The 12,542-nt window shown below is 37.9% G+C and overlaps 1 protein-coding gene across 6 annotated transcripts in view; it reads right to left on the reverse strand.

Annotated features, from left to right (window-relative positions):
• TJP1 (tight junction protein 1) overlaps positions 1-12,542 on the reverse strand; it is a 164,389-nt gene that overhangs the window by 28,252 nt on the left and 123,595 nt on the right. For all 6 annotated transcript variants that reach the window (XM_054836730.1, XM_054836728.1, XM_054836727.1 and 3 more), the window contains 6 exons: positions 10,547-10,671; positions 10,238-10,340; positions 8,530-8,809; positions 7,832-7,935; positions 6,902-7,070; positions 6,400-6,544 (listed from right to left, as the gene is read on the reverse strand). In XM_054836730.1, coding sequence (XP_054692705.1) covers positions 6,400-6,544; positions 6,902-7,070; positions 7,832-7,935; positions 8,530-8,809; positions 10,238-10,340; positions 10,547-10,671 — 926 coding nt within the window. The remainder of the gene's footprint in view (positions 1-6,399; positions 6,545-6,901; positions 7,071-7,831; positions 7,936-8,529; positions 8,810-10,237; positions 10,341-10,546; positions 10,672-12,542) is intronic.

Here is a 12,542-nt window from a genome sequence, read left to right on the forward strand (position 1 = left end):
TCCTGAGAGTTGGCAAATAAGCAAGGAGATAACAAGTATTTGAGAGAAGACAGACTCAAACAAATCACAGCTTTTTACATAATATCAGATTTAATTGGCAAGGAGGGGAAAAATGTACTTCCTTAAAGATAACAATGGCTTCATCAGTAGGTGCAAGTCCATCTCTCAGAAAGGAGGTCTGTATCAGGAAGGGAGGGGGAAGAAAAGTATTTTCACTACCAACAACTAGATGGTGCTACTAGGCAATAATGAGTATCACTTTCTGTAAAAGACAAACGTATCCAAAGAAATCCAGAGTAAAGACTGTTTATTTTAATCAGAAATGATACTTCATGAGTTGGAAATATGACTTAGGAAAAAGATCCCAGCAAATCTACTCATCCAACATGTGCAAGAAAGAATAAAAGAAATAGCAAACATCTAAATACAAGCAGAATGTTTCAAACTTCACATTGCTTCAGTAAAGCACATCAGAAACAAAGCTTAGCTATTCAGCCAAGGCATACTAAGACTTTTCAGTACTTTCTTCTGCCAGTTTTAAAACTGTGCCTGAAGGCAGCTAAAAACCCCAGAGTACAGAAAAATACTGCAAATCACCACAACAATCTGGGAAGACACAGGCATCCTTGCATTGTAAACAACCATCTTGTTAGAAGTCATTGGTAAAAACAAGTACAGTGGCCTAATTTTTAAAAACCTTATTTGTGCCTTTTTTATTCAGATAAATCCCTTTTTGGGGGCTTCCAGAGTTGATTAAAATGATGCTAAAACTATTATGTCTAGCAAAATGAAAAGCAAGCATTTATCCTTCTACTTTGCTCCCTAACTTCACTAGTAATTTTCCTTATCCTTCTTTCAGATTTCCAGCATATTCTCATTTGTACATGAAATTAAGTGCATAAGCTAAAAGCTTACGTATTTTACTTCCAGCATTAGACTAAAATATGACTGGACTCCTCATTCCCTTGAAAATAGTTCCTGGCTCATTGAAAAAGACACATACATTTAGCTGTTTAAATGCATACTAAGTGTCTTATAAACAAAAAAAAAATCCTGCTGTAGTATAAGCTACAACTAATTCCCCTCCTCATACAAAGATTTTTGGGTAATGAGCACTAGTTAATGAGATATTACAGTACATTTCCCCATGAGCCCCCTCTACTTGTTTCCTAACACTTAACAGAAACATTATTCCAGAATAGTATCATCTCTGTTTTGTTTTCAAAACAAGGCCAAAAATACTGAGGTTACTACACAAGGACAAAGTTCTTTTTACATTTCCTCTCCACACAGTCCAAAACTACTGTAATTTTATGCTGCTTCTATACCTGCATATATCATAAAAGAGCATAAATAAGGAAGAAAACTGCTCTCAAGAACAGTAAGTAAAATACAGACACTGAGAGCATAGCACAGAATAGAGGCAGGTAAATATCTGAAGCAATATGCTTCTAGACTGGGCTACTGCTATGTGTGTAGGCAAATACACACTGCCAACTGAAATGCCTGCAAAAGATCAGTTTCACTCTATGCGAGACAACAAATTTTAAATGGGAAAAAGCCAACAGAAACAATTGTGATAGAACAAGAAGGAAAAGTCAGAACAGAACAGCAGAAGAGTAGAATTTTTCTTGCTTTTGCTTAAATTGTCCAGTAAGCACTGAATATTTCACAACTTGATGATGTCACTGGTTCTCTGTGATGGAAACTTGTTTAAAACTGACAGCTGCACTTCCCAAGAGACAAGTGTTGTTCACTGTGTGCACCGTGACAATATTGTTTAACATCCGTGCTGCGTCAGGGCCCCCTTTACCTCACTTCCCCCCCCCCCCGCCCCAAACATGCCTAACAGAAGCACTTTTCAATAACCTTCAGTCACAAAATGCAGTCAGCTACACACTAGTGCCATTAACTGTGCCTGTTACTTCAGAACAAAAAAGATTGTCTGCAACACACCATTAAAATGTTTGCTTGCACAGAAAAAGTTTTGAAAAATATGAATATGCAGGCTCTTTCCAAATGTGTTTTAGCACATCTCAAACTGTCTAGCATGAGAAGATGTAAGAGCATCTTGCTAAATACATTCAAAGTAGGGTCGATTTTTGCCTATATTCCGGTTTTTTTTCTTGTTTTGAAAATGGACAGAACAACAAATCTCTCATGCTATATATAAACTGACAACTGTATTACAGAAGTGGACCTCATCCTTTCAGAAATAACAATGACTTCTACAGGGATTTCTTCAAGCTACTACATCATTCTTGCTGAAGCGTTAAACACATTAGAAAACCTTTTTACTATTTTAGTACCCAGGTGAGGAAGGCAGCATAGGAGAGTTCCCAAGTGGGAGATCTTTTAATTGGTAAAGGGCCACCCAGAGATGCAATTTAGTACACCAAAATGCCACTTTTATAAATGTCACTTTTCAGGATGGGTCACACCAAAAGCTTATGTAGCACAACAACTTGTTACTGCCAGCAGTAAGACCAGAGAGGTAAGAAAGAACATATACGATATTTCCCTGCCAAGTACTCTCCAACTTCAGGTGCAGAGACCTCTCTTGCTCATTCTAGCTTTTTAAGTACAGCTCTTAACAGATTATACAAAGTTGCTCTATGTTATCTGACATTCTAAAGAAAACTACAAGTGCTATTTAATGCTTGGATAGAATGTTCAAATAGCAATTGTTATGGAAATTCTATACCCAGGAAAACTGCAGGCACACTGGTGTACATACCAGTATGGAATACTGAAAGAGGAACAACATTGAAGAGACTGCCAGATCCCAAAGCAATACTGAAGCAAGTCTGCTGGTAGATTTCTGTACTCTAGTGTGCATCTAGATGTCTTAGTTCTTTCGTACAAGCTTAACTACGAACTAAGAAGACTCCCCTGGAATTTCTCTCCACATTAACATATAAATACTTGGCAGAACAGGATCTAAGTAAAGACTCATTATCTTCAATACATTTTTTTATGTCCTCCTTAAGCTCAGTTTGAGGACTTTTTGCACCTTTTCTTCCTCAGCCTGCTGTTCTCAAGTGCTTTTTTTCCCCCCCTCCAGATTTTTTACCAAATTTTAAAAAAAACGAAGCAGTTGTAACCAATTTGATCTTACAGCAGATTTGAACTTGCACAAATAACCACTACAAAGAAAAGTTGCTTTTAACATGTTTTTCTTTATGTAGCTCAGCGCCCAGATTTTCTGATCTTGAAAGGGACATGTCCAACAGGAAGTTGATCCATGCCAAGGTAGCTCTTGTTCATGAAGTAGATATAGCGGATGCATTCAGAGCTGAGATAAATTCAAAGTTCCTTCTCAGGAAGGATTTAATTCTTCTGACAGTGTAGTCCATAGGGAGGAAGTGACCATCTATCTAAACCACTGTAATAGGACAGGAAAGCACTAACACTAGGGTAAGTCAGTCATAGTTTCAGTTTTGATGGATTTTTATTTTTCCTCCCTCGACAAGCCCTTTTCACACTGCATTAGAAATGCACGTCAAGAAATAAAGGTTTAAAATCTGACAGAGACCTCACAACCTTCACAATCAAATTTTTGTGGATGTCTTAATTTAAGGGTATGTCCAAGAAGGCAACTCTCCGAAGTCAATTTCATTGACATTCCAAACTGTTCAGCAGAACATTCCTAAACATTCGTTTTCCTTGCACTTTAACTCAAACACCAGAAACTGTCTTTCTTCATTCCTTCCTTAGAAGAGTCAGAAGAAAAAAAAAGGAACACACACCTCCCAACATAAACCAAACAGAACAAAACCTCCCACCTTTTTCAAACCTAACATTCTCAACAACAAACAGAAACATTCTTAGACAGCCACATCAAGACATGAAAAAGAAGATGCAGAACACCCATTGATCCTGAACTACCAACACTGCCTTAAAACCCAAAGCTATGGAACTATGATCTTTCACACCTAAAGAATGCCTTGAGTTGGCCAATTGATTTTTGTTTATTTTAATATGAAGAAAGGAAAAACAAGGTAACAGCTCACTTGTATTTTCCTCTGGACACCACAGGGATAAAATAATACTACAAAAGGCCAAAGGGCACTCTACATTCACTGTGCTTGCCCCTGCTTATGAAAGCAGTAATTCAATCCATCTAGTCCAAGATAGAAAAACTTATGGCTGAACTTTCATCTTTCTAAGTAATGGGATTCTACTAATCATTAAGAGCATGACAAAACTCTGGAACAAGTAGACGTCTGTAATTGTACAAACCCTAAATTATTAGGCCACAGTTAAAATTACCTCAACAGGCTGAAGAAGTGGTTTGACAGGAACCTCATGAAGTTCAACAAGAAATGCAAAGTCCTGCACCTGGGGAGGAACAACCCCATGCACAAGTATATGCTGAGAGCCACGCAGCTGGAAAGCAACTTGGCATAAAGAGACCTGGGGGTCTTGGTGGACACCAAGTTGAATGCAAGGCAGCAGCATGCCCTTGCAGCAAAGGCAGCTGTAATGGTCTTTTGGGCTGCAGCAGGCAAACTATTGCTAGCTGGTCACAGAGGGGATCCTTCCCCTCTACTCAGCACTGGTGAGGCCGCAGCTGGAGGACTACGTCCAGGTCTGAGCTCCTCAGTACCAGAGAGACATTGACATGTTGGAGACAGTCCAGTGAAGGGCCACAAAGATGATAAAGGGACTGGGGCATTTCTCCTCTAAGTAGAGGCTGAAGACACCTGGGACTGTTTAGCCTAGAAAAGAGCAGGCTCAGGGGAACCTTTATATATATATATATAAAATACCTGAAGGGAAGGTGCAAAGAAGAGGGAGCCAGGGTCTTTTCAGTGGTGCTCAGTGGCAGGACAAGAGGCAATGGGCACAAGCTGAAACACAGGAGGTTCCTTCTCAACATCAGGAAACACTGTTTTACTGAGAGGGTGCCCAAGCACTGGCACAAGTTCCCCAGGGAGGATGTGGACTCTCCATCCTTGGAAGTTATTCAAAAGCACCTGGACACAGTCCTGGCAAGCTGGGTCTAGGTGGCCCTGCCTGAGCAAGGAGGGTTGGACAATGACATCTGCATGTTCCTTCCAACCTCAACCATTCTGTGATGCTGTGAAAAGAACTTAAGAGATGTAAAGATGGCTGGTAAAATTCAAGCTACCCCTCCCTGCATTCCAGCTGTCCTCGTTCTTATGGCTATTTTACTGAACTAAGAAGTGTGCACTTAAAATGAAGAATCAGGGCATCCCTGTATCAGGGATCCTGCTTTTAAGCTTTTCCCACTAATATGGGGTTCCTGCTTGAAAACAAACTTTCAGGCCTTGTGCTCCCTCCAAACAACATACATGGAAGAGATGCAAAAATGCATAACCACAGCCAGGTGCACATGTAGGTAATGTCTGTCTTGAAGTTTTATTAATCCTTAGAAGACTCTAAAAACCTCGACAGTGTAAGCGTTATTCTTCCCCTGGGCAAACAAAATGTTGTCAATAACCAATCAGGAACATCTCAGTTTTATGGAATAGCCAGCTGCAATTTGTTTTTCAGAATTTTTGACAGCATCTAAAAGATCTTCAAAAACAAGCTCTGATTTTTGAATTTGCAACAGATCAATTCTAACTTCTGTTCCATCGTCTATGATCACTCAAGGTAAACTTTTCTCTTATAAATATTTAGTAGACCCTAAATCCAACATTGAAATTCTGTTTCAATAAATTAAAATATCCACTTCCAAACCATGGAAATGCAAAACAGGACAGATTTATGTTTTTCAAGACTAAATTTTCACATAGCAGAAGAAAAAATTCCAAACTACCATACAACAGATTATTTCTCTTTGAATTCATATAAAATTACTTACCTACTTCAGAATTATCATGAATGTCCCACTACCAAGTTCAAATATTAAAAGCTACATTTCAAAAGCTACATCTGTTGTGCAATACACCTTATTTTGTAGGAATTAAATGTATTCAGAAACATAAGAGAACTTTTAAAGAAGGCTAGTGAGGAAAATACAAAGCCCATGCCTAAATAAAGCAAGACTTCAACAAATTTACCCAGGTTGGATATTCCATAGGAACTGTGCTACTAGCCATCTCAAATATCCCTGTAGCTACCTGCTTTCTAAAACCAAAACATAATTGCATATACTTCAATAACATATATCACTATCAAACTTACATTGTCATTCAACCATGCTCTAAGATTATGTTTAAAAATGGGTAACATTGAAGTTAAGGGTTAAATTTCTCCTGAAATCTAAGAAAATTTGGATCATTATCAGCTGCATCTCTTGAGAGAAAGAATGCCATATAACAACTACCATAGTTTCGCATCACATTTGTCACACTGTATCCAAGCACTCCTACCACTTATATGTCACATTAAATAGTTGATTCAAAAATAATACAATGCTGCCATCACCTGCCGTTGCTGGGCTGCTGTGGAGAATGTCTGGAATGGTCTGAAGGCTCTGACCTCTGGTCAGGAGATCGTGAACGACTGCGGCGGGGCCTGTCATGTGATCGGTTGGAATGATCTGATGCCAGCGACTGAATTTCTGAAATGTCTGTTAAATAAAAGTTGTTTTTTCATGAAATGATTGTAATTAAAATGGTGGTGTGACCTGCTCAAATGGAAATAAGCTTTTGCAGAGAATTTTTATGAAGATGTTAAATCTATGTTTATTATCTCAAAACAACTAAACTTAATATTCCTGAAAGAACAAATTGCAAGAATAGGAACTGTATCTTTCTCCACTGTTTTTGAAGGTGTGGATTTCAATCACATTCGAACAAGAATTTACCCACACGACAAGCTTACTCCTAACTCTTCTTCCCACCCTCTCATCCCACTTAGGTATTTCACTCTTCACAACACAGGGAATTCTTCTCTACCTTTGGAAATCAAGTTTATTTATACTCACCATCTCTTTCTGAAGCATTAGCAGAATGAATACTGTCAGAAAGATCAGGAACATTCAACAGTGTAGCTCGTTCATCTCGCTGAACAACCATCTTCAACTTGCCTTTTGACCTTTCTATTAGTGTTTTTGCATCTGCTAAAGACATATTTTCCGTCACTGTGCCATTTATCTGGAACAGAGTAAGAAAAGAGCAGATATAAACTTACTGGGAAAAAAAAACCCCAAAACAGTGAAGCTCCAATAGAGATAGTGTTTCTCTTTCAGATTATATTTAGAAATAGTTGGACATATTTATCAAATTACCTCAATACAATGGAAGACTATTGGGGTCATCCAAACTATAACATAACATAGAAAATTATTTTCATCTTTCAAAGACAAAGCCTCTACCACTAATAGAGAACTTTAAAAATATTACTTTTTTTTTTGAACCAGCACTGCTATACTCAGCAGAGAAAAGAATAGTATGTTTTTCTGCACCAACACATTTACAGCAGTATCTTAAAATAAAAATTGTTAGCATGCACTAAAGATCCCTGGGTATACTGATTTCTACAAAAATAAAAGTTTAACTTGAAGGCAAGTTCTAGTGTTGCTCAATAGCACAGTTCCACTACATTATATTGTATAACCAATCACATAGGGCCAAAGCCTCATACCATCTCAAGTGTTTTCTATAGCGCATTTACAGTGGGCACTATTTGTTTGAATAAGGCCTGGGGAATAATACCAAAAAAGAACAAAAGGCTTTATAATTTTCCTTTCCTTAGAGAAGTTGATTTATACTTAAATTCATTGATCTTTGAAATGATTTAATAAAAAAATACATTTTCTCCTAGCAATAATTATGCTATTAAGAGATAGCTAATGATAGTACAGTTATATCAATGAGGTTTCCTTTTGAACAAATGCCACCACCATTTACTATACCTTGAGTACGACATCTCCTTCCTGAATATTGCCATCTCTTGCTGCCAGGCTATCCTGCGATATTTCTTTCACAAATATGTGGCTTGCCAACCGTAGACCATACTCTTTATATAACAGCAATAAAAGAAAAGAAAAACTGATGAAGCTTCAGTAAAAAAAAAAAATAGGAAGGTATCTGAAGATTTACAATACTGCTTTACACAACATTTACACTGGAAACACAAACAGGAGAGCACGCTTGGAACGTGAAGGGCTGTAGTTGAATTACTCTATGGATTTACCATTGTATCAATCTCTTTCCTAACACTGCCTGTAATCATAGCTGTTGTTCATTAGCTTAATTTAGATGCTACCTACCTACAATTTTCCCTCTTTCAAAGACAACAGACACTGAAAACTCAACTAAAGTATATGGAAGGTACATAGCCACTGACTACCTCGTGTCAGGTGCACAGTTGGGATTTGTCTATGTGCTATAATACTTTACCCTTAATTAAGCACATGTATTTTGGAATATGAAAAATACCACCAGACATACAATAGTAGTTAAGTTTTCAGCTAGCTACTAGTAAAATGGGCAAACAGCTGTTAACAGCACTGTTCATACAATCCACAAAGCCCTTAACACAGCATTGACTGAAGTAGCTGGCCTTTAAAAACCAGCAAAAGTCTTAGCAAGAGAATTACGTACAAGTTACCTTCATTTTTCCTTGATTTCACCAGTGTTACTTTGGTAGGTTTTGCAGGCTGACTGGAAGTAACCGACCTTCTGTCTGATCTCGGTGATAAGCTTCTCTCTCTGCTAGCACTTCGATCTCTTACCCAGCTCTTCTCATGTCTTCTGTTGGCACTTGGACCACCACGACTGCTTCTTGGATCACGTATCTCTTCATCATAGCTATCATCCTCATTTTCAGAGGCTGGTTCAGGTTCTGGTCGAGCCACTGGAATCTGAATTTTCTTCATCCTTCGGATAGTCTGCAACCAAACACCAGATATCAGCCTCTGGCTGTGTAATACTAATGGTGTTACTAAATGTCAGAAGCCAAGTCAATCCCAAAACTCAAAAGGAAACATACAGATGTATTTGTGACAGCTCTGAATTCTTGCATCCTCATTATAAAATTCTATCCAATTGATACAGGAGATTCACCAACACAGATTACTAGAAACCTGGTTTTGCGGGGATGGGTATGTGTGTTTTTACAGTTGTTTTAGTCCTTTTTTGCTTCTGCAGAAGTAGCAAAAGAACAACAGCCATTGTAGCATAACGCGATACTCTGTCTTCACAGAGCCGCACATGTGAATGCCCTCTCTCTTTGCTGAAACCCACAACTCAGTTACTGGCACTGCTAAAATCTACTTTTGCTAACATGTAATCTACTGTATACACAGTGTGTTATTGACAGTAATTCCCAACTTCAAAGCCTCCCAATCTTCCAAAGCTATGTTTATGCAAGCCACAGAGGAAGGGGAACATTCCCACTGAAAGTTCAAAGTTGGTTTACATTAATGTAGATGGCTGTTTCCAGAGTAAGATCCAACCCTGTTTAGAGGTTTATTTTCTATGTGTTACAGAAGTGAACCAAGTTATAAAGTTTTCATTGATTACTTTCCTCTGCATAAGTCTATATACCAAATACTGAAAGATACTGAAAGCCCTGCATAGCTCACCGCACATTCGTGTAAGCTTTAAAGAATTGCTAAATCTACAAATGCAAAACACAATTTTTTGCAACTGTATTAAAGCACACAAGAGTACTAGAAATCTGTCAGCATTAAAGCTTTTCTACAAGCCCTAGAAACCTATTTTTCTGAATTAAGAAGTTATTACACGTTGTGTATCCGAGTTCTATTTTTTGTAACATAAATCTCAAACTTCTACAGAAAGCTTTAATGATGACCTGTTCTGTTTTACAAAGTTCAAAAGCCAACCACTTTGAATAAACCTACAAATTACAGGAATTAAGGTAATTATACTTTATTTTGGCAAACTGTTTACTGAGCATAAAAAGAACTATGTTCATGCCTGACTAGTGGGTAACATCCTTTAGCATACACCATCCTTTGAATAAACTTCATAAAAGTGCACTCAAGAAAGCAAAGATATATTAAACAAAGCTGAGAACTGAGCTTTTGGCCAACTAAGAACTTTACCATAAAGAAAAGGAGTCTGATGCATCCAGTGCCACACTACTCAAACATCAGCATTCACATTTTACAAAAAGTTTGTGTGACCCACGTGATAAACATACCACAATCATCACTTAAACCTGAAGCATCACACAGGTATTATTAGAGTACCTTGCATCATGCATGTATTTCATCGCAGACATTACACCATTTCACTTTTGCTCTATAACTATGGAATTTAAGTAAGCTTAAATCTTTAAGATATTCACTTACAATTTTGGCATTCTTCCCACTTTTCCTCAGCTGCTGAACAGCAAATGCATGCTCGACATTATCCATTGAAACTCCATTAACCATTGCAACACGGTCATTTTCTCTAAATGAAGAGCATCACAACATAAATACTTTAGGCCAAGGGGAAATACTGGGCAATGGGTGTCCCTGAACAAACTAGTTGTGTTATAAACCTACTATACAAACAGTTACAGATGATATCTTGAGAGCAAAACAATTGAGAGGTTAAGCTGCCACTGAAAAGATGAATGCCCCCAAATCAGAATCCAGGTATAGTTTGGAACTTACTGTAGCAGTCCTTCGGCTGGGCCTCCTTTCAGCACATCAGAAATAACTATTGACGTCTCACCACTCTGAAAGTGAGGATTATCTCTTCCTCCAGATATTGCAATACCAAATCCAAATCCAGGGGCCTATAATGTAACAAAGAAATATTTTTACTTTCTAAGATTTACATGGTCACAACTCACATTCCTGTGTCAAACGCAAAGAGGTCATATGCGATAAATACAACTTTTTGGAAGAAGGAAGGATGAATGAACTATGCAATGCTATGCAATCCAAGAACAGGCAAGAGATTAAAAATAATAAAAAAAAACTTTTGGTCTGAAATCTCTGCCTTCAAACTACCCAATCTCTCCCAAGAGCAAAATATCAGAGTTCCCATTTGCACTTTTATGGCCTAGGCCTCAGGTGGTGATCAGTAAGACCTCAATCTTCAGTAAGCACAACACACTATAACACTGCATTGAGATACCGATTCAAATACCGATTCAAACCCATATCACTTCCTGCACCACTTTTTTTGAGGTGTCACATTATGGTATTTACCCAGCTTGACCTCGCTTAGCTCAGGAACTGACAGGATCCCAGCACACAGTAGTATGACTGCAGGCTCAGTTCTTCGGAATAATACCAAGATCACTTGTACCATTAAATACATCAAAACCTTGTCAAGCACTTGCAAATCATCTGCATCTTAACAAAAGTAATTTGCTTCAATCTTTTCCCTCTAGGGTGACCTGCCACTACAGCAAGGTCAATGCCTCTGAAGAGTTATTCCTGTTAGATATTTCAAGATACAACAATGATGCTTACATTTCTGCCTGGAAGCAGTGAGGGTGGGAAATAAACCCTCTAAATATAACTGATTTGCAAACTGTCTAGCTCTTCCATCATTGCTCAGAAAACATTGTCAGAAGGATATTACCATTTAAATGCTGTATTTTGCTCAAGAATTTATTTTGAAATTTTCAACTACGCAAAATACAGTCACTGAATGGAAAAGATCAGGTATCAGTCAATTCCTCCTATTTCACACAGCATACACTCCATGCTGGCAGACTTATTCTTTTCTTTTTCCGACTTCGACAAATGCGACCCAGCTTTAGCAATGAGTTTCATAACCTTACAGTGACAGCACAATAATATGGCAGTCTGCATCTGTTAAGATACAGGATGTTCAGCTTTTTAGACAGTAATTACTGCTCAGAAAAGCTGTTTCCCATATTGCCCCAAAACAGAGGTCAGAAAAAGATGGTCCAGATTTAGCCTGTAAGCAGTGAATATGACCATGCAGTATTAAAACAAAGATTTGGAGATTCACTGTTCAGAAATTTCTTTCAATAGTTAGCAAATACTGTTACCAGGTATGAAGAATGTAAGTTGGTCTAAGAACAGCGGGGAGGGTACACCTTATTGCTTCTTTTACATTCATTTTCATGCATTAAAGGAAGACTGGACATCTTTTCAAGATGCATTCCAGCCAGATCAATTAGAAATCATGGCTAGGATTCAGGAATTACTAAGTGAAACCCTGCCCAATGCAGGAAGACAGTCGAAAGGATCATAATGACTACTTATGACCAGAGTTGAGGTTTTCTTTCAGTTTTATTTTTCAAATAGCCAAAGGGAATATGCAATCGCTTATGAAAATATGAAACAAAAACTCCTTTCGAGGCAGTAATGTTTCCCCTTTCTCATGCCACTGCTTCATCTTTCTGTTTTCCATTACTCTAACACAGAAAATTCAGTTTGCACTATATTTGGGTGGGGAAGGAAAGGGATAAGAAAACAAGGACATTTATGTCAAACTTCATTTAAATATTATCTTTCCTAACACCTTAAAAAAATTCTCATAGCTCTTCACTCATGAAAAAACCCCCACAACCATCAGGCTAAGGCCAGCAGACATGCAGAAACTCACTGTAAACATGATCTTGCTGCTTGCCATTCCATTTTTTTAGAGTAGATTTACAAACCAAATCACCAATACTAAGATGAC

Source organism: Grus americana, chromosome 10, assembly GCF_028858705.1.
Source record: "Grus americana isolate bGruAme1 chromosome 10, bGruAme1.mat, whole genome shotgun sequence".
Taxonomy (NCBI): Eukaryota; Metazoa; Chordata; class Aves; order Gruiformes; family Gruidae; genus Grus; species Grus americana.